Source organism: Panthera pardus, unplaced genomic scaffold, assembly GCF_024362965.1.
Source record: "Panthera pardus isolate Hobbes unplaced genomic scaffold, ASM2436296v1 HiC_scaffold_17, whole genome shotgun sequence".
In the NCBI taxonomy this organism is placed as follows: domain Eukaryota; kingdom Metazoa; phylum Chordata; class Mammalia; order Carnivora; family Felidae; genus Panthera; species Panthera pardus.
This window is the reverse complement of record NW_026526732.1, coordinates 136,101,088-136,123,945: the sequence shown is the minus strand read 5'-3', so window position 1 is coordinate 136,123,945 and position 22,858 is coordinate 136,101,088. Positions and strand designations below refer to the sequence as shown.

Here is a 22,858-nt window from a genome sequence, read left to right as displayed (position 1 = left end):
ATGGTGCTACCCAAACCCACCTTCAAAAAGACAGTCTTTTCTCTTATAGGCTGGAGGTGGGTGAGGGGGTGGAGGTTAAGGGCCTCATGGTGCTATTTTGTAACTAAATCCCACTGTGGAATGTGCCTAGTGCCTTTAGAAAGGAGGAATGGAGGGGGTACTTCTCTCCTGTCATTCTCAGAGTCAGGGCCTCAGCTGGATATGGAGAGAGCTGGAAAATAGGCTCCATCTAGACATCGGGAGTACAAAATAAACAAGACAGCCAATGCAGCTACCTGGGGGAGCAGTTCTCCAGCTTCCTGATGACTACTTTCTCTGCGGTGGGAAGAGCCTCTGTTTGAGAACAGATAGGGGCAGGAAACCACAGAGTGGCCTCTGGGAAGCTGAAAAAGAACATGTCAGATGAGAACCAGCAACCATTTGTGAGCCCTCACCTACAATTCCCCGCCCCTCCCCCCACACACACCCGCCATGTGGACCAGACCAGAATGTGGATCTTAATGAATCTTACTTAAGGAGATAAATGTAACTCACAGACTGGTAGACATGATGACTGTCAACGCCCCAAAAGATCACTAGAAAACCTATCATTCAAACAAAGATAAGTTTAGTAGACCCACTGGAGTGAAGGGGAACTCCACTTTAACAGAGTCTTAACGTGTCCCAGGGGGGTGGTCAGAGAGATTATTTGTTGGATTTTGTTGATTGGGGTCCAGTGGGTTAAGGCAATTCCTTCAAGGCAGAGAGCTGACTGAGAACTGGACAAAGATTACGCATCGTATATTCTGGATTAGTGGTTGCAACCAAGCATGTGTCTTGAAATGCTGTTTGGTTGGTGAGCAGTTTGCCCAGGCAAGGACTCCATTGTTCCAAAAGGAGAACCGCTTCTCCATTGAAGCAAACTCTTTGTCTGGACACATGTATGTGCGGGAATTTCCTGACACAGTCAAGTTCTTTATTGGTGAACAGTCTCATTTTCGTGAACAAGAATATTCTGGAATGAACTGTTAAGTAATACTGATGAAAGGGTGGGCCTACGCCGGCCGACTCCATCTTGTTCTGTGTTCTCCACCTTGAGTGACTATGTCCCCGACATGACCCCTTTTCCGGGAAATTCACAGAAACCTCAGACTGCGCCTCCTCCCCTTGAGTAACCTCCCGCTCACCCGTTCAAACTTTCTGATCAAAACACGCCCAGCGACCTGCGTAACAGGACTCCGACCCTTCCCCAACCAATCGGCTGAGGCCACGACCCTTCCCCAGCCAATCGGCTGAGGCCACAGCCATTACCTCACCAACTGCCCCTAGACCCCTATAAAACCTTTGTGCTTTTGAAACTCGCTCTCTCTCCCTGGTATCTCACCGCTGCGTCGGTGCAGGTAGGGGATTGAGCTCGAGCTAGCTCGAATAAAGGTTCTTTTGCTTTTGCATCAGACTCGGCTCCCTAGTGGTCTTTGGGGATCACGAATTCTGGGCATAACACTGACCCACGAATAAAACGTTTACTTATCTTGACCATTGAGAAGTTGCTGAGACAGTCAGCATCTCCAGACAGAAAGAGTTTGTAATTTTTTAACAGTGTATTTGTACCCTGCCTAGTGTTTTTGGAAAGAGTAGGGGGTCATTAATGATATATTATCATATAGCACTATTGTATTTAAAAACTGTGTTTGGGTAAATGGGAAAGAAGAGGTGTGCTTGGAATTGGAATTAGGTTGTTGAATTTTACTGGAATTTGTAAGTATTGAAAATTTCCAAGGTAGAATAAGGAAACTCAAAATAAGAATATTCTAGAGTTGTTGGTTTTTTTTCAAACAAATAAATAAGTGGTATTATAACATAAATAAGTGGTATTTATGTTGTATGTATTATTCTTCTTTTCAGTTAATGACATGTCTTGGGAGTAATTTCTTATATAATTACTTATATATAAATGTAAGACTATATAATATGTGTAATATCTGTATTTTGAATAGACAGATTATCACTGGGAAGAATCCTCCCCTGCGCTGGATGACTGCTTTGCCTGGTCTTAGGCAATGACATTTCTATGGTGACTTCATAGGGGCAAACCCAACCTTAGTTCTGAAATGCTGGTGATTGGGGTATGTTCATACCAATACAATCATTTAATTAATTAATTAATTGAACTTCATACAACTACAAATAAATTATTGCAGGTAGCAGCTTGTGATTTCTACTAAAGGGGGTGGCTGGAGTTCCCACGGTTATAAAGAAGACATTATAAAGACGACCTCCAAAGGGTCTGAGACCTTCTTCCTATTTCTTTTTCTGCCTTTTCCTAATTGGCTCTGTTCCTCCCAGAGGATCTTCCCACTTTTCTTCTTAATCCACGCTTTACGCGTGGGATAAGGCAATCAACCCAATTGGTATGTATGTGTATTTTCCTTTTCTTAAATCCTCTTACCCCAAATCGTTCTGTGAAAGTTCTTGGATTTCTTTATGGAAATAGAATGGCGTGGTGGGAGGCAGCGTATGTGAGAAAGAGTTCATGGAATTTGGAATCAGATGGATATTGGTCTGGACCTAGGCTCTGGTTCTCTCTAGCTTTGTGATTCTGGGTGAGTTATTTAGCCAGGTGGTGCTTCCGGTTCCTCATTTGTAAGCTGGAGAGAATTTTTTTGAAGAACACTATGAGGGAATGTGTGTGCGTGCGCGCGGGTGCGTGTGTGCGTGTTGTGTGTGTATGAGAGAGACAGGGACAGAGAGACGGAGACAGAGACGGGGACTGTTACTTACCTGGCATAGTACTTGGAGAAGTATGAACCCTCAAGAAAATAGTGATAACTGCATTCTGCACATGAAATGTGAACACAGTGTAGTTATTAATTCTCATAGGAAACCGTGTTATCATATGCTTTAGAAATCCACGGGTAATCCAAATATAATCAATTTTCGTGACGGACTTTAATATTCAAATTGATTGAGTAGCTGATAATTTAATGAGCATTTCCTTCACCCCAGCAGTGTGTCACAGGTAAGAATCAAATGATTTGGCATTGCTGCTCTTATCAAGCTCTCTGTTTTGTGAGGGTGGTGCACCATATGCAGGAAAACGATCAGAATATTGCAAAAGGGAATAGCATCAGAAGATGATGCGAATTGCAAAATCTTCTATAAGAATAATGGCCAAAGTGACCCATTTCCATTTAGCTTATCATCTGTATCCTTATTACCTCCTCAGGTAAAAAAAAAAGTCGATGGTGGTGTCCAATAGGACCTAAGCTGCACGTAACATTACGCTTACCTCCAGGTGGCTTCAACAATGGCATTTGTTATCTCACTTAAACATAAGCCTGGAGAGATGATCCCAGGTTTCGTTATTCAGCGGCGTAACCAGGTGAGGGACCCAGCTGCGTTCCTTCTTTCTGGCTCTGACTCCCCAAGCTTGCACCATGTGGTAAGCTGAATAATTGCCCCCCAAAAGATATCCCCATCCTAATCCCTGGAACCTGCGAATGTTATTTTATATGGCAGAAAAAGACTCTGAGGTGGGGACATCTTTCCAGATTTTCTGCCTGGGCCCTAAACGCCGTCTCAGGTGTCCCAATATGAGGGAGACAGAGGCAGATTTGACACCATCCAGGAGAAGAAAAGGCAACGTGACTGCAGAGGCAGAGACTGGAGTGGTGTGGCCACGCTAAGGAATGCCAACGGCCACCAGAGGCCAAAAGAGTGAAGAAACCCAGGCTCCCCTAGAACCTCCGGAGGAAGTGTGACCATGCTGACTCCTTGCTTTGGACCCAGTGATACCGATTTTGGACTTCTGTCCTCTAGAACTATAGGAGAATACATTTTCGTTGTCTTAAGCCACCAAGCTTGTGATCATCTGTGACAGCAACCATCGGAAACGAAGATGGGGAACAAAATGGGCATTTCTTCTCATGTGTTTCCTTTTCCAGAGAGAAACCCTTCCCAGAAAGCCTACCGCCGACTTCTCTTTAGATCCTATGAACTAAGTTCGAGCTTCAAGGATGCAAGAAAATTAGTATCTGGCATTTTTAGCCTCTATACGCCTCTGTTGGCAAGGACAAACTGTGGTGTAGTTTGGGAAAAGCAACCAATAGCATCTGCCGTCGAGTAAAGTGACCACTTCATGGGCAATAGCAGGGAGATGCATGTGGAAAGACTGTACTGGCCAAACCCCAGAGTCAAGCATTGGTCATATGAGGACCACCAGCATGGGAGGTTCACACTGTCTTTCTCACCAGGCAAGTCAATGGATTCCCACATTCTGCTGTGAGGGAATGATAGACACATTGCCAAAGAAGCTGGCCACTTTTCCCAGGGTGAATTTTTACCCAGCCATGGCTTGGCTGACCTTCCCAAGTAAGCACACAGCAAGGAAAATCCTTCAGGGGGTAGGTGGGTTTCCTTAGCAACTTCAGCCAACAAATTCCGTCTTCTGACTCCTGGTCTGTCCTCCTAGATGCTGTCCACGGGCAAGTGAAGTATGGTCTCAGCTTCACCCTCCCTTATAGATGGCTTCCCTATGTTTTATTCTAAAACAAAAGTCTTGTCATTTGGAAAATGCCCTTGTTTTTGACACTCTCAAACAGGACTAAATTTAAAAGGAACCCACAGAGACCACCAGGTAACAGAATGGCTTTTTGCCCAAAAATCGTTTAGAGGCAAATGCTTCTGCTGACCCACAACCTGGGCCTAGTGAGGTTTTAAATCTATTACTTATGGGATTGTAACTCTCCTACTGGGCCGTTAATCTGATTGTTTATTAAAGCTCTGCTGACTTGTTCATTTAATGAGTTTCTCCCGCACAGCCGATGCTCTTCAGAGAGCAAATGCTATGCGACTCCAGGCTCTTAATGGAAACCGACAATATATCACAGGGGATGGAGGCCTTGAAGGCTTCAAGAAGAAGATGGATGAGGTCCTCTACCTGTAGCTCATTTCAAGAGTAGTTCAGCAGTTCCGTGACTGAGTTAACTGCCTGGGTCTCTGCTGTGTGGAAAAACATCTGTCACTTTGGTTCCATTTGCTCACTTTGCAACAGGAGTTCTATAGCAGTGGCCCCAGGGCATTAAAATCCTTCATCACACTGGGAGGCTTGGAAGGAACTGGAAGCAGCAGCCAAGTGAAATAGCTCATGGAGACCAAACATCCCTGGGAAGGTGATCAAGGCAGACAAATAGTACAAGAAACAGAGAACAGCACGACAAGATGGGTGGAATCAGCCCCAGGTGGGATTGATGGTCTGAAGACAGTTTGTAGCCAACCGTTGTAAGGATCTTCTCTTTTCCTCCACACCCCACCCCCAGCCTCTCATAAACCTAGTTAAGCCTGCTCTCCATTTGTCAGAATCATGCCCACTTTCTGCTTAGACCTATCTGCCCTGCACATGGAAATGTCCACATCCAGTGGCTAGTCTGTTGAGGCTCAATTCTTTGAATCTGGTACATGAAGTTGGGTCATTGTTCTTCTGAGAGCCATGTTCTAGAGCAGTACTCTCTCGTAAAAGTGTAGTAAGAGCCATATGGATAAAGTAAAATTTTCTATTGACCATATCAGAATAATGGACACAGGTTAAATTGATTTTGGAGCAGGTTTTATTTTATGTTCTAAAACTTATACAAAACATTTTCATTTCAACATGGGGCACTGGCCACACTTCAAGTGCTCCATGGCTAGTGGCCGCTGAAGTTCTAGAACCAGTCTCTTTGCCATGTTCTCTGCACGGCAGCAATTCTCATGGCTGCATTTTCAGGTAAGTCTTGGCATTTCTAGGCAGGACTTGGACTAGATATTTTGTAGCAGGTGAATCCTCACTGGGCTCTTATACTGGTTTGGCACAAATTTACTTTGCATATTGCCCATTTGATATCTGTATATGTAGGTCTTTCACGATCCTAAAATGTCACTCTTGAGAATTCTTAGGAAGAGATGAAATGAGGGGGGGAGGTTTCATAATAAATATACCCCTGTAGGTAAATTCTAAGATCGGTTCTCTAAAAACTTTGGAAATGAAGCGCTGATGCTGCCTATGGTTATATCAATATACTTTTCTCCTTCTTCTTTTGTTTGTTGTGTCGGAAGTTCTGCCTTTTTTTTTCTCCTCACGCCTTTTCTCTTTGATGCTTCTTTGACATAATATCAGAACTTTGAATATGTGGAACTCTTTTCAAGGTCAGGAATATGCTTTTGAAATAAATGTGGTAAATTTAATAATAAGAAGAACAAATAAGGGTGCCTGGGTGGTTCAGCCAGGTAAGCATCCAACTCTTGATTTCGCCTCAGGTCATGATCTCACGGTTCCCGAGATCGAGACTTGTGTTGAGCTCTGCACTGACAGCATGGAGCCCGCTTGGGGTTCTCTCTCGCCCTCTCTCTCTGCCCCTCCCCTGCTCACACACACACTCTCTCTCTCAAAATAAATAAATATTGAAAAAATATAAGAGGAACAAACAGAGCATATTATAAAGTTCACACAATTTCCTTGTGTTTATACCATCTATAAGAAGCCACCTAATGTGGAAAAATAGAATTTCAAATATTGGATTGAAGAAGGTCGTGACCTTGGTCCAGATTTCTGGCCTAAAATTTCAGGTAACTGAATTGCAAGGTATTGAAACACATTATCTGTGAGGAGGGTTTTCAACCGCAGATAACAGAATACCCGACAAAACAATGGTTTTCGCACGACAAGGAGCCTGAAGGCAGCTGGATATTGGCCTTGGTTCTGCTGTTTGGCAATGTCATCAGGGACAGAAACTCTTTCTGTCCACCATCTTTTGTGTGTGGCTGTTCAACCACATGCTTGTTATCTCATGGATGCAAATGGCTGCTAAAATTGCAGACCCTGGATCCATCTGTCTTCAAGGAAGGCAGGCGTTCTTAACGACAGAAGCACGAAACAATTCCAAACCTGTGTCCCTAGATATCCAAGGCTATGAGATGGGTTGGAAAAATGTGTGTTTAGCTTTTTAGCCTCTAATGTGGAGGCTTTGAGAAGAGACTTCTGAGGTAGTAAGCAAACAAAGATGGCCACAGTGTGGCTCTCGGATAGCTCGATAGGAGCAAACATGTACTGAGGGCTCATATGATGTGAGAGAATATGCTAAGCTTTGTACAGATATCATTTCATTTTATCCTCAGAACAGTCCTTTGACGTATGTTTCCTATTATTATCCACTTTTTTTTTTAGTTTAAAAAACTAGACCTTAGAGAGGTAAATTAATTTACCCAAATCACACAGGAATCCCCTTTAGGCTCCATTATCAGCGAATAACAACCCTTATGACTATGTAGGTCCTCTGTCACGTGACTTACAGTTTATCCAAATACTTGTTTAATATTTTACTCTGTGAAGGTAGGGAAAGAGAGAAAGGAAGGAGTCAGGGGTAACTTTGTAGTTTCTGGCTTGAGACACTACTGTAGGATGGTCTGTCACCTGGGAGAGGAAGAGTAGTTTTTGGCAGACATTATGTAAGTTCTGTCTAGGATGCGTTTGATAGGTGGTTCTTGTCAGTCAGCCAAGTGGCTGAGGATAACGGGTATGGGGAGTGCAGGAGAAATTGCACAGTTAGAATTTCTCACTTCTAAGAGGTTGACAGTCACAATGAAACCGATATCACCTTCTTCCACTTCCTTTTCTTTTCTTTCTTTTTAAAAAAATGTTTATTTTTGAGAGAGAGAGAGAGAGAGAGAGCGCGCATGTGGGTGAGGGGCAGAGAGAGGGAGACACAGAATCCGAAGCAGGCTCCAGGATCTGAGCTGTCAGCACAGAGCCGGACGTGGGGCTTAAACCCTCGAGCTGTGAAATCATGACCTGAGCTGCAGTTGGACACTTCACCTGTGGGCCCACCCAGGCATCCCAAGGCTTCCTTTCTTAAGAAACATGAAGATAAATAGCTCTTTCAAGAATTCAGAAGAAACTTAGAGATGACTGACACATCACAGTGGCTTATCTTCTGCTCACTAATACTGTGGTGGGTACCTTCTAAGAGGGTTTCTGATGATGCCCATCTCCTGCTATTCACATCCGCATGTAATCAACACACAACTGCCTTGAGGGGTTTGGACCTAGTGACTTGCTTCTGATCAATAGGACAATGGCAAAGGTGATCATTTCCGTGATTAGGTTACAAGAGATTGTAACTTCTGTCTTGCCAGCAGCTTCTCTTTATATGCTCTCTTAGCTCTCATGCTTTGCTGAAGTAATGGACATGTTGGAGAGGCCCATGTGGCCAGGAAGTGGGAATGGGCTTGGCCAACAACCAGCAGGAATCTGAGGCTCTTAGCCCAGCAGCCCCTGGAGAAAAAAATTCTGTCGACGATCTGAATGAGCTTGAAAGTGGATCCTTCCCCAGTCAACCTTTCAGATGAGACTCCAGCCTTGTCAACAACTTGATGCAGCCTGTGAGAGACCTGAGGTGCAGGACTCAGCTGGGCTGGATCCCTGACTCTCAAACATGGAGATAATAAGTCTGTGTTATTTAAATAACTGACATTGTGGTAATTTATTCAGCAGGAATAGATAACAAATATAAACACCCCAAGTTCAGCTGTGAGAGCAGAGACCAAGCCCATGCAGCAGTTAGCTGGGTTATATACTTACCTATTTCCAAGACCCAAAGGGAAAGTAGACGGTCTTTGGTGATTCAGAAATACCGCAGAGAGATTGCTTATACATGGAAACAAATTACCTTGTTGGCCAATTGAAACCAGAACTGAAAATCAAAGCATTTGGTTCATAGGAGAAACAAGAAAACCCTGGGAGGGCTGTAGCTATATTTAGGCCAGACTCTGAGCGGTGGCAGCTGGCATATGAACTAGGCCGAGACTTGCTTTGGGAGTAGGCTATGAGCCTCAGGAGGTAGATAAACATTAAACATAACCATGCAGTGAAAGCTTTAGACAGGGTTGGGAAAGCTAAGTGATCAGCAAGGGAAATATCAAGGGAAACTGTAGATTTTCCTTTACTGGAATCCATGAAAAGTAGAAATGATCTTAAAGATCCTATCTCCAAATACAGTCACATGGGTGTTAGGGTTTCAACATATGAATTTGGGGGGATGCAATGCAATCCCTAAGACTTTCCAACCACTAAATGCTATAAAGACTTGAATCATCTCTTCCACCAAGATGTCTTGTTTATCAAAGAACTATTTCAGCGCCTGGAGCATAGTAAGTCCTCAATAATTGTTTGTGGAGTGAATGAATGATGGTATCATTTTCTTCCATCAAATGGAGATTGCAGTTGAGGAAGTCTATGAAAATAGGTCAAGCAGCCAAGTATTTATTCTTTCATGGCAAGTTTTCATGTGGTCTTGTATAAAGTTTTTGTTTTGTTTTGTTTTATTATGATTTGTGCTTATCATTTGGATTTTGAATCATCTGATTTATTTACCCATTTTGGTCACCAAAGATTTATTGAACACTTACTAGATGCTCAGCATAGGACCAGGTGCGGCAGGTCAAGCTAAGCAGAAGGGACCATCCTTGCTCTCAGAGCACTTGCCATGTGCTTATCGAGGGATGTGGTCAGCACAAGAAGCAGTTGTGTAACCACACAATTATATTATATATAACAGAACCATTGAAAGGATCACACTTCTCCCTGAGGACTAATACAAGAAAACAGTCCTAAGTAAAATACAAAGGATACCTGCTAGCTAACTGTAGTGATTTCTTTATGTCAGACTGCTTAAGGATTAATGGAAGCAGCTCAGGTAAGCTCAGGAAATGCTTTAAAACTCACTAGTATGAAAGTCTACTATAAGGTAGTTGAGATAATATAAAATGAGCCTTTGGCGATGGGCTCCCATCTTCTGTCATAATCTCATACGCGAATAGAGTATTCAAATTTTTTATCTTTTTATCTTTTTATCTTTAAAGGTTCAGGAAGGGGAGAAAGGAGGACAAGAAAAGGAGGGAAAGGCCTGGGGGGCAACCTGTCTCCAGGGGCAGGTAAGGGGTGGGAGGGTCCCCATGTTTTTAGGATTCCCCCTTGCCTGATCTTCCCAGGCTGGGCCAGCATCTACAATGAGGTCCCTTGAATCTTTGCTGCTGTTCTGGGAATATCAAACAGCCACAGAACCCAGAATTGTCCCTAGTTTTACTTAAGCTAGAGAACGAACACTACGAGGTGGTATCACCTCACAGCCAGACCTCCAGAACACAGCGCTGGCCAGCTACTCGGACTAGCCCACTCACTCATTGGTCTCAAAATAATGTGACTCACATTTTACATATTTGCATTTTTGAGTTCCACTTATTTTATTATGATTTCCCCTATAAATTTATGAATTGGCTAGCTACCCATGTGCCCTGAATAGATCAGATACAATCCTCTCGGGGCATAGAACCCTGATCCCCAGCCTTTCTCACGTTTCTTTCTGCTCCTAGATCTGTGAATCACAGGAACGACTGTCAATTTCTGCGTCAATTTCAATTTCAGAACCCTCAATTTCAGAAAGAAAGAATGACAGAGAGAATGAACAAGGATCTGAGATCTCCTCGCTAAAGTGTGCCACTCCTGGAGAAGCCCGCCTCCCTTGGGGACCAGAAACAATGTTAGACACAAACTGAACCTTCGTGCTGTCTTGGAAATCACTGAGCTGGGAGCAGACCCAGAGTGGAACTTGAGCGGATCCAGGGGCAGGAGCAAAGGTAGTGCCCGAGCACCACTGCCATTCTCTCTGGAGATCTCACACGTTGTGGTATCTTTGCCAAGCTCTTCGGTGTGGGTATTCCACCCATGGCATCAGCTAGTTTCCTGTGGGTGTTCGATGAGGTCAAATAATACAGCACGTGTGAGGGCACTTCACAAACCCGAAGGTCCAATGATAACGTGTGAGTTAAGCTGCTGTAGCTGCTACTGTGCCATCGGGAGTGGAGCGTGGTTTCTCCTTTAAAACTGTGGGCTTCGGGGGTGCCTGGCTGGCTCAGTCGGTTGAGCTTGAGTGTGTCCGGCTTTGGCTCAGGTCATGATCTCACAGTTCGTGAGTTCGAGCCCTGCATTGGGCTCTCTGCTGTCAGCTGGAGCTTCTGGATCCTCTGTCCCCGCACCCCCCTGCACTTCCATTGCTCTCTCTCTCTTTCGAAAATAAATAAACATTAAAAGAAAACCCACAAACTCCCCCCCCCCCCCACACAAAAACCTGTTGGACTTCAGACCCAGACCATCTGAGCTTGAAGACTAGTGCTTTGCTAATCCAGACTTCCTCATCTGCAGATCGGAAGAATAAGAACAAAGGTCAATTTTGTGGTCTGTCATGGGGATCAAATGAGGAAAACCATGTACAGGACGGGACTAGGAACAAAGTAGTCAATAAATGTTCCTTATTGTTCCTCCAGTGAACAGAGCTGGTTGCTGACTTTTCTTTGGTCTCCTTTCCTTTAGGCGAGGTTTTGAGTTCGTGCGATCACGTAGATCGCAGTGGTCCAGCTAAAGGCCAGAATGAGGTACATTTAGCTATTAGCAATTGTAACAAAACAACACAAAGAGGTAACACGCTTCTGTAGGCTGGGGGGGATCGTCGCCCTGAGGCAAATCATGTGTAAGGCCTTGGGAAAAGCACCGGCTGTCAGAGGACTTTCGTCTAGTGCTCTTACCATTTGTGGGGAACTGATGGAGGTTTAAAATCTACCTTTGCTTCTCTCTTCTCTGGCTTCACTCAGGTAACTTGGTGACACATTTCTTATTGTGACACATCCAATCGGTAAAAGAGCCTCAAGTCCCACTTTCAGAAATTCTGTAATTCTTTAGAGGTGAGAGCGTCTGAACGACTGACCATGCACTAGAATGGTCCTTTCGAGAGGACACCATGCCTCTGTGCCTTTGGTAGTCTAAGGATATCAAAGTCTTTTGGTCAAAAGGATGCATGTGAAAGAAATCCACTCCAGTTTCTGGCTACACATGGTCAAGTAAACTCATGAGTTCATTTTTACTTTCTTCAAAATCCTAATGAAAGAAAAAGATAGTTATAAGCCCACAAGGTCAAGGGGAATGGAAAAGGGGAATAACAACAACGTTTTGGAAGCTAGATAGCTGAAGACAGCATGGTTGCTTACTTCCCAAACTAGGGAGAGCTAAAATCTCAGCAGGTGTAGGAGCCAGGCAGGGGGCTAGTTCATGGGGAGGGACCTCAGTAATATTAAGCACCAGCTTCTTCTGAAAGTGGGCGTTCAGGTGGGGTTAGTAAAAGGAAGATTATTTGAAACATGTAATAAATTAAAAGACAGAATCCTCACGCAGCCTCCCTGCCCTGCCAGGCGCAGGATTTCACTTAATAGACTATGGTCATTTTTGACTGTAAAGATTCCTACTCCCGTGGTGATAAAATTTGATGTTTTCTGTTGTGGTTATTCCTATTTCAGACTTTCTAGAAGCCAGAATCCCTGGGGAGACTCCAGGAAAAACATTTGGGTGTCAGGGATAGTGGGTACAGCTGGGGGTTGTGGCAGTGGGTGTGGTGAGCCTCTGTACTGAAAACAGTCTGCAGACAGAGGCTGTCTCTCTTGTGCCTCCTGGAATACAGGTTGCCAGAGTCCAACCCTGTAGGCAGGAGGTTGGACAACTCTTCTCTGGATAAACTGATTTCCTATGAATGGTAGTTAATGATAATATATTAATCTTGGTCCAAGTTCATCAGGGCAGTCATAATATCCTGTTATTCCTAGCCTGGTATCTGAGAATATGAATAAAGACAGGTTTTCATGGTGGCTCACATACCGTGGCAAGCGGAGATGACTTTAGTCTTATGCTAGCCCAGTATATGCAGTACTGGGGTGCTTACCTGAGACTATTCTGTTATTCCTAGCAGCACCAGGAGCGGCTGTTTCCCAGAACTCTGGCGTGCTCCTGGGGTATAACTTCCTTTCTGGAAATCACACGATAGCTTATTCAGAAGCACATTTGCTGGAAATCATTGGAATGGCCATTGACAAAGCTTTACCGGAGCCTGACACATGGCAGTGATACCTGGGTATTTTAGTCAGAACACCGAGGTCAGCAAAACGCGAAGGATGGGCTGTGGATAGATGCAGAGAAGGCAGCTTGGCCAAACAAATGATTACTGCAGAAAGGGAAATTATAGACTTAGAGCATTTTCTTTGGCGAGCACTCTACACATTGAAGCAGTTAAAAGTATTGGGTCTACGGTTGTAGCTCGGCCATGATTTGATTTGGCCCTTGATCTTGAGTGGTGTTTAAAGTGTGTAGGAATCATGGGAGTGAGGATCTTGTTTAAATGCAGATTCTAATTCTGTAGGTCCTGGTGGGGCTGAGACCCTGCGTCTCTCACCAGCTTCCTGGGAAGCCGATGCTGATGCGGGCAGTGCATGGAGCACCCTTTGAGTATCAAGGATATAACACTTCCGGGATTTGGTTGCCTCACATGTAAAATGAGACATCAGTACCTTCCTCATAGGATCGTCAAGAAAATTAATAAGAATGTAAAAAACTTAGAAGAGCAGCTACTGCAGAAAAAGCCTGTGATAAACGATGACTGTTTTTTTATGAAAAATGGGTGCCATGAAAGAACCACCGTGAAGATTATGTGAGGCTATGATGGTCAAGTGCTCCGTGTGAGGCCTGATGCATAGAAAACATTGGCCATGGACTTCCTATGTGCCCAGCCTTGGTGTGTTTTCTTAATTCCTCTCACTCTGTGAGGCAGGTACTAATATTCTGCCCTTTTAGCACAGGTGAAAACCAAGGTTTAGCTTAAGAAACTTGCAGAAGATCACAAGTTGATTAAGTGGCAGAGCTGGGGTGTAGGCACCAGTCATAATTGCTGTCATTAGTATTGTCATATTAAGTCCTCACTACCAAGGTGGGTTTTTATACCCCTTTTACAGGAGAGGAAACAGGTTTAGGGACTTTAGTAAACTTGCCGAATGTCATATACACAATGTCTATCCCTTTCTCACATTCAAGGCACACAGGTCAGAATTTGTGGCCTCCTTTCCTTGCCACAGAGCCCTGTGTTTTTCATAAGGGCCTCCACCAGAAGCTGAATGGGTATTCCCTGTCTTTCTCACACCATGGGGGAGATTGGGAGAAGCCCTCCTTTCTCACCATGGGACTTTGGGCCAAGTTACTCGCATTTCTATTCCACGCCCCCTGAACTCGGCTGAACAATGCAGTGGAACTTTCTTGTACTGCTGTTGGCAAAGCTACTAACCCCGGTATAATGGATCCATGTTAGTCATGCACAGGGAATGGCATGAATGGAGAAAGGTGACACAATTCTACAGAGCTCGAAGCGATGGAGAGAAAGCAATTGAGGTTGTGTTAGACTTGTTTCGTTGGGACACAGACTCTGAGAGCGAGATGCGCATACAGGAAGTTTGCTGGAAAGCCTTTGGTGTCCACACCTGTGTTGGGGTGAAGGAGTATGTTTAGGCAAAGGGAAGAGTGGAATTGAGATGCAGAGACCCCTCAGGTGGCCCCACAGGTGGCTCTGGAGCTGGGGTAGCCCTTCTGAGCCATAAGATGGGGCCTTCCCACCTCCTGCATGATGGGTTACTTCATACACAGTGTCCTGGGGTAGGGGGTGGGACCATGGGGAAGGATTCTGTTCCTGCTGAGTGCAGTGCCTGGCCACTCGGTGGAGGGTCGTGAGCCACCAGCGCCCCAACCTCCAGGGGCATGGGTGACGCCCCTCTGAACGGGGAGCCGGGACTTAGACCACAGTGCCCACTCACTATGGCACATCACGTGGGCTGTCTGGTGCTGAATGTGGCAGCACTATGGAAACAGCTATACCCTTGCTTTCAGAAAAAATGACCCCACAGACACACGCAAAGTCTCTTTAGGAAATCATAATGATGTCACTAACGACTGCAACTTACCAAGGAGGCCCCACATTTCTGCCCAGCCTTGAGAGTCCTTCCAACTCAATTATTGAGAAGGGAAAATAATGCAAAAGAGCCAGGGAGGTATTGTGCATAAAAAGGCTCAGCACAAAGTATTTCAACCATTTCAGCCAATTCTGGGTTTTCTATTTCCAACTTATATCAAATGCGCTTGGGTACACACACACACACACACACGAGTTAACCTTGGATATGGCTTCCTTTTAGAAACATAAAAATCTCCTGAATCAGCTCCAATAACATCTCCCAAGACTATCTTTGAAAGGAACAGATGAATGAGTTTGACAGAAAACTTTTGCTTGAAATTTTCCCCTTTCTCAGATTGCATAAATTTGAGGGGAAAGCCTGCCAAGTGTTCAATGACGCTCTGCATGGCGGCTTCTGGCAGGGACACTCTGTATCAGCAGCTAAATGGATGTTTTTCCTGAAACACTGACTTCACATTCTTTATCACTTGCCCTGTTCCCCCTTTCCTGCACCAAGCCCTTCTAAATGACTTGGGTAAGGATAGAAAACAGCAACAACAACAACTTTTCTAGAACCATGAAAGATACTGCACGCTGATGGGTGTGGAGGGTTCACGTGGCAGATAAGATTTCAGTGATGATGAACCCAGCTATTCAAAGCCGTCTTTTCAAGCTTAAATTGGGTGCTAGGGGGTCAAGTCCTCACACCGGAGTATCTATCTGGACATTTAGGGCTGTTGCTTTCTGTTAGGATGCTTCTCTCAGAACGGGGTGTCTTGCATGATGAACCGGGGCACATACTCCCTGGCTGAAAACCTTTCTCTTGTGCTTTAAATGAATCCCAAGCCCCCCAGCTTGGCCTGCCACGTTCCACAGAGCCCAGGCCCGGCCCTCTTTCCCACCCACATTTAGGGCATGCTCCCCCTCATCCTGTGCTCCCCTGTGCTGATGACACCCTGCGGGCTCCTCCCACGTGAGGAGGACTTTCCAAATCCATGGCCTTCACCCCTGCTGCCCAGAATGCTCTTCTCGCCCTTGGATGGCACATTTTTCTTCAGTTCAGCTTCAAGGTCACCTCTTCGGAGAGGCTGACGCTGACCATGGTCTTCCACTTATATTCTCTGTCTTCATAGTGTGCTCTTGCTTTTCCTCACTGTGCTTGCCTACCAGAACTTGTCATTCTTTATTTGCTTATCTCTGTGTTTATTATCACTTCCCCACACTAGACCCTCCTTCCTGAAACGGCAGGGACAATACCTACCACGTTCACCACTGTTTCTGGTGTCAGGCACACAGTAGTTCCTTGGTAAATGTTTGTCACCCGAACCAACAGTGCCTCACCCAGCGCTTAAGGTCTTTGCTTTCTATTCTAGAAAATACTTATAGATTTGAAAGGAACGCTGTGTATACGTGTGGGAGTATCTCCCAGACATCAGATGAATGAGATGTGTTTTTAGGCTGAGGGCATTCCAAACCCTTTTCGCGACCAGTCGTTCCTTCCTCCAGTACTCAGTTGAGGTATAATTTACATACCATATACGGTGCATATTTGAAACGAGTTTTACATATGTATACATCCAAGGAGGTCTAGATGGAATGTTTGTAGCTCCTTTTAGGGGAAGGCTGGCAGGTGTCCCCTTTCATTCAATACCCTCCAAAAGGTAACCACTATTATAATGTCTATCTACATAGGTCAGGTTTTTTTTTTAATTTTTTTTTAATGTTTATTTATTTTTGAGACAGAGAGAGACAGAGCATGAACAGGGGAGGGGCAGAGAGAGAGGGAGACACAGAATCTGAAATGGGCTCCAGGCTCTGAGCTGTCAGCACAGAGCCCGACGCGGGGCTTGAACTCACGGACCGTGAGATCATGACCTGAGCCGAAGTCGGACGCTTAACCGACCAAGCCACCCAGGCGCCCCTACATAGGTCAGTTTTGACTGTTTCTTAACATCATAAATGGAGTCATACCTCACGTATTCTTTCACGTCTATGTTTTTACTCAAGATTATGATTTTGCGGGGCGCCTGGGTGGCTCAGTTGGTTAAGCATCTGACTCTCGATTTCAGCTCAGGTCACGATCTCTCGGTTCCTGAGCTCAAGCCCCACACCGAACTCCTTGCTGGCAGCACAGAGCCTGCTTGGGATTCTCGCTCCCTCTCCCTCTCAGGAGAAACAAACCTTAAAAAAGTAGGATTTTGAGATATATCCATATTGTTATATATCTCAGTAATTTGTGTTTCTTTTTTTTTTTTTTAATTTTTTAACGTTTTATTTATTTTTGAGACCGAGAGAGACAGAGCATGAACAGGGGAGAGGCAGAGAGAGAGGGAGACACAGAATCTGAAACAGGCTCCAGGCTCTGAGCCGTCAGCCCAGAGCCCAACACGGGGCTCGAACTCACGGACAGTGAGATCGTGACCTGAGCCTAAGTCGGCCGCTTATCCGACTGAGCCACCCAGGCGCCCCAGTAATTTGTGTTTCTATTGCTTTGTAATTCTCTTCTGTGCGAATGTACTGCAGTTCAGTATTCATTCTACAACTGAAGGACATTCGGGTTGTATCCAATTAACGGCTATTATAAGCAATGCTCCTGGGGACATTCCTGTACAGGTATTTTGGTAGACGTGAGAACTCCTCTCTGCTGCTTGTATGTCCTGGGGCCCTGGAATGGGATCGCTTCCAGATTGGCATATGTTTGACCTTCAAGCAGCGTTCCCAGGTGGCAGTGACAGTTTAGTTCGCCTCGTTCCATATCGTCACCAGTGCTTCATACTGCCTCGTGTTTAATTTTGGCCATTCGGATAGGTGTGTGGTATCCCTCCTGGAGGTTTTGATTTGCATTTCTCTGATGAGAAAAGACGCTGAATACTTTTTTAACGTTTATGAACCAGATGGGTATTTTGGGTTTGGGTGTGTATGCGTGAGGTGCCTGTGTATATGGAGCGTCCATTTAAGTAGTTTGACCATTTTCACAAGACGAATTGTCTGCCTTTTTCTTATTGATTTGCAGGAATTCTTCTCGTGTTTTAGTTCTGCGTCATTTAAAAACTATATGTATTGCAAATATCTTCTCCCAGTCTGAGACGCTTTCCTGTTAACTCTCCTAATGTAATTTGAGAAACAGACGCTCTTAATTGTAATGAAATACCATGTACCCATCTTGTACTTTATGATAGTGCACTTTGTGTTCTACATAATAAAACGTTTCCCACTTTGGGTTTCTTACAGTGCTTTAAACTAAAGAAGAGTGTGGGAGAGATGTTTCAAGAGGGTCCTTAGTACATTTGAAATGGCCTTTCAGACCGACATGTTTGAGGCATGACAATAAGATAGTTCCCCTTATCAGAGCCCAACCCATCCCTTTATGCCTTGCTCAAATTTCCTGTTCCTTCAGGAGATGGTTGCCACCCAGCTTCCCCCTCTGCTCCTTTCAGTAAGAACACAGAAAAGTGAATCTCACCTGTTGGTAACTTTTTAGAAAGACTATTATAGGCTGCATTGCACTCTTTCACAATTACCACTCAAAAATAGCTAAGAAAGACAACACAGAAATTATACTACACGGACAAAGAGTCATTCACCAGGTATATTTGAAGTCTAAGCTCTTTTGAGCTATACACGTGCACAAATGATTCAGTTGGTGGAAATCTCCCCTTCCCCTCCATATTTAAACTTTTCAAACTTAAAATAGTGATAAAGAGATTTGCATAATGTGCGTCATGGAAATGCTGAGGCAATTCTGACTTTCACAGTGCAGGAGGCTCTGCTGAAACCCTTCCGGGAGTCCTTCCAGTTTCTTACTGATCTCCTGGGAAAAGTTCCTCCTCCCCCCTCCCCAAACCCAGCCTAATGAAAGAAGTACTTGACCTGAGACAGATTAACATCGAAACTTTGCAATCAATGGCACCAAGACTAACCAGTTGGGTCATACGCTCCACTGTGTTTTTATTTTGTGTAACACAGAATGGTCATTTTAACTTTCACTAAATTTGGCTGGAAATGAGTGATGGTACCTGCTCTAAAACACGTCAAAAATGATCTCCAAATATTTTTCTCAGCCAGATCTCCTTAGAACTTGCATTCTGAAAATTCTGAATAGTTTAGAAAGTCAAATGACCCTCAGAGGACTAAGAGATTCAGGACAAAATGGCCGACTGCTGCAGCTCTCCGTTAGTCTCAGGAGCTCAGAAAATATTTCTTCCACTAGAGGGCAGCATTTCTCCACTCCTAAGTCTAATCTTTCATTTGTTAAGGAAAAACCAAAAACCTCCACAGCAAAGGAAAGTCAAAGCATTTGCTTATTATACACTCCTCAGATTTTATTTTTGAAAGGAGCCTTCATTTTTCGTATGGCAACTCAGGGTTTTACAAGCAATGCTGTCCTCAGTTTCACCTGTACTGTGCCCAGTACTATATTGCTATATTCACAGTAGAACGGACTTTAATTTCTGAGTGATCGGTCTGTTTTAAGTTTCTGATGAAACTTACATACACCTTAGTCAAAAACCACGACAATCCTTCCATAAGTTGGCTATGTTCTTGTTCTCGTGTGTTTCTCTGAGGCTTGGGTAATGAAAGTATTTCCCCTCTCCATTGTAACTGGCGTTTGCATCTAAAATAATTCGTTAAATGTACAGGAGTAGATGAGGCCTTGCACATATAGCAGAAGGTAATGGTTTTATAGGTGTATCTTCTGTAATGCACTTCGGGCTACAGAAATAGAAATATCACATGTGACGAAAACAAATGTTTTTGAGCAACATGGCCATTGCATGAGTAGGATTGGTATACGTTTATCTACTACCCTTTCCTTTTTCAAATGCTCAGTGGCTGCTACGTTCTGGCGATTTAGCTTCATCCAAATTGTCTACAACGGACACTTGCGCCTTGCCTTTATTTAAAAACAAGTGTTCTCGATAGCAAAGATGTTGGCTAATCATTTATATAGTGGCATGAGAAGTTTTGTGCCCTTTCAAAATTCAGCATTATCCATAATAGAGTGTAATATTATCAGATTATCTGTATTAGTATATGAATGCATTCATAAGCAATGCACGTATCATGTTGGTAAGCAGCTAATGGCTGAACAGTCACTAAATAAAAAACATCCAGATTTTAAAAGCACAGCTGAAACATTTGTACAAATATACAAAGAGAAAAAAACAATCATTCAGACACCATGAAACTTTTATAATAAATAGGTTTGTCTGAAATCGGTCTCTATCACCCTGGACAAGCCTCCCCAGTGAGGCTGGGAAAGTTCTATATGGAAGTGGTGTTCAAAATCTACTGAGGAATATCTTTGGGGCCAAGCTCAGTGCTGCCTCCAGGAATTTTAACAGAGCTATGAAGTATTGACTCAAAATAGTGGATATACCCAGACTTTTTAAGCTGGAGGATGCTAGTAAGTTTTCTAATCTAGATAGGACATGGCTGGATGCTGACAATCTGTGAGTTATAGTATATCCTCGAATCATGAAAATAAATGCTGGTGATCATGCATGTCCTGGGAATGTCGGGATGCAGAGGACTGAGTGAGACCAGATAGGGATATCTCATGCAGTCAAGGTCAAGTTTACTTATGGTCCTACTTAAGTGGCCAGGAAGAAACAACGCACACATGTCAGGACTGGGACTGAAACAGATCACAAACAACACGGGTGCTATTTGTTACTGATGTCTCTGGCTTGGATCAACAAGAGAGAGTGAAGATATAGGCTGTGCAGATTCTTTAATAAGAAAATACTACTTTTTTTTTTTTCTAGAACCTTCTAAATAATGGATTATGCTTGATGGGTATGATATGATCAGGAAACATATCACCTTTTCCTAGCCCTTTTGTCCGAGAGGCTTGATTACAAGGAAGGAATCTCAAACAACCAAACACCCAGGGATTGAAAGGCAATTATTTTTTTTTTCGACAAACAAACAACAGAGGGGAAAAAAGCATGATAAAGAGGAGACAGATATTATCGTTGAGGCGGAGCGGTGAGCTCAGTTGGACACGGAGGGTGGCAGGCCAGGACGCCGGGTTTGGATGATTTTTGGCTTTGGGGAAGTCTTTGGATCCTCTTCTTCCTCTATGTCACTGTCACACACGTGCACGACGACACTTGGGGTGGACTCAGTCCCTGCATGGAGCTCATACTTCTCTCCTGAAAAGCAAGAAAAGTGGAGGTGATAAAGCAGAAGGGAGCTCGGAGCAGATTCTTCGGCAAGTTTCGTTCTGCAAGGAAGAAGACAGTGTCACATTGTCTCAGGAAACCTGGGTCTTATCCAAGAATGGCGGGGGGCACTGGAAAATGGAGTGAGATCACTCTGTCATTGTGTCCCTGTTCTACCACCTATAACCAGACAACCCTGAGCAGGCCACTCACCCTCTTGTAGCCTCAGCACTCTCAACTGTAAACTTCAACACGGTCGTAGCCACAACCCACGGGACCGTGGTGATGACATAGTAGGTCAGGTGGCGAGTTCTCAGTTTCTTCTGTTTCCCATCATTGTTGCTAATTGCTGAGTGACCTTGAGCCAACAGCTTCACTCGTTCACCTCCTGGACAGCACAGTCTCTAAGGTCTCCTCCAGCCGCATACTTCTTATGCCAAGAGCCGCCCCAGGAGGGAATAAGGTGGGATCATCACTCGTCTGGGATTTGCGGTGATTACTGGGGGATGGGGTTCGATGGCTGCCGAGGTCCCTTCAAGTTATAAGAGTCTGTCCTTCTTGACTGGCGCATCTTATAGTCAGATGGCTGTTAAGCTGACTGGCTTCCTGCTTTTGTTTTGCCTCAGGATTTATTTACTGAGCATTCCCCACGGTCTAGCCTATTGCTGGTGATAAGGTGATAAGACTACAGGCACAGGAGCACAGCCCTGCGGCCACACACAGACACAGGACGTACCAGAAGATACCATGGTAAGCACTAGCGTGGCAAAATATGTCAAGGGCTGAGGCGCCAAACTGTAAGGAGAAAGTAACACTGAAAGGCTTCCCAGTAGAGGCGACGATTGACGTGGGTATAAATGACAAATAGAAGACCTCCAGGCGGTCTCCATCTGCATGCTTTAACTTCTCAGTTTAACTGTTGACACACTCATCATCTTCTCCTGACATCCCAACCTTCACTTCCCATCCTTCCCGATGGGGAAAAATCTAAAAACAAACTGCCGCATCCTCGCTCCTACTGATGAAGGAAATATTCAACTTTCACGCTTGTGGGCTCTGCCCCTTGGTTCCCAGGGAAGCTATATTTAAAAAAACATATTTTTTTAAATGTTTATTTATTTTTGAGACAGAGAGAGAGCATGTGTGGGGTGGGGGTGGGGGGGGGGTGGGTAGAGAGAGAGAGGGAGACATAGAATCTGAAGGAGGCTCCAGGCTCTGAGCTGTCAGCACGGAGCCTGATGTGGGACTTGAACTCAGGAACCGCGAGATCATGACCTGAGCTGAAGTGGGATGCTCAACCGACTGAGCCACCCAGGTGACCCTCAGGGAAGCTATACTTTAACATTTACCAAGGTCAACATGACTCGGCAAAACCTCTAAAGCATGGGCTGTATTTCTGCCCTGAGCACACATCTTAAGTCAGCTTCGTTAAACAACAACAACAACAACAACAACAACAGGGGCACCTGGGCGGTACAGTCGGTTAAGCATCTGACTCTTGATCTCAGCTCAGGTCATGATCTCACAGTGTGTGAGTTCAAGCCCCACGTGGGGTTCTGTGCGGATGGTGTGGAGCCTGCTGGAGATTCTGTGTCTCCTTATCTCTGTCCCTCCCCAGCTGTGATCTCTCTCTCTCTCTCTCAAAATAAATAAATAACCTGAAAAAAATAAAAATAAAAGGCAAAACAAAACAACGGCAAAACCCAAAACACCAAAAAAAGAGCATTCCAAACATAAGAAGAACAAAAAAACCCCTCCCTGGCTCCCAGAAGATTAAAGTCGTACAGCCTTGCAAAGACTAAAAACATAAGATAAAGTCTGTACCTGTCTGGAGTGTCCTTTGTTGTGATGGTTTGTAACTCTTTC

General features: G+C 44.4%; 1 protein-coding gene across 4 annotated transcripts in view; it reads right to left on the bottom strand.

Moving 5' to 3' along the window:
* Positions 1-18,400: 18,400 nt before the first annotated feature.
* Positions 18,401-22,858, bottom strand: part of RCAN2 (regulator of calcineurin 2) — a 273,968-nt gene continuing 269,510 nt past the window's right edge. For all 4 annotated transcript variants that reach the window (XM_019457325.2, XM_019457321.2, XM_019457322.2 and 1 more), the window contains one exon: positions 18,401-20,983. In XM_019457325.2, the coding sequence (XP_019312870.1) occupies positions 20,823-20,983 (161 nt within the window). In that variant the 3' untranslated portion in view covers positions 18,401-20,822. The remainder of the gene's footprint in view (positions 20,984-22,858) is intronic.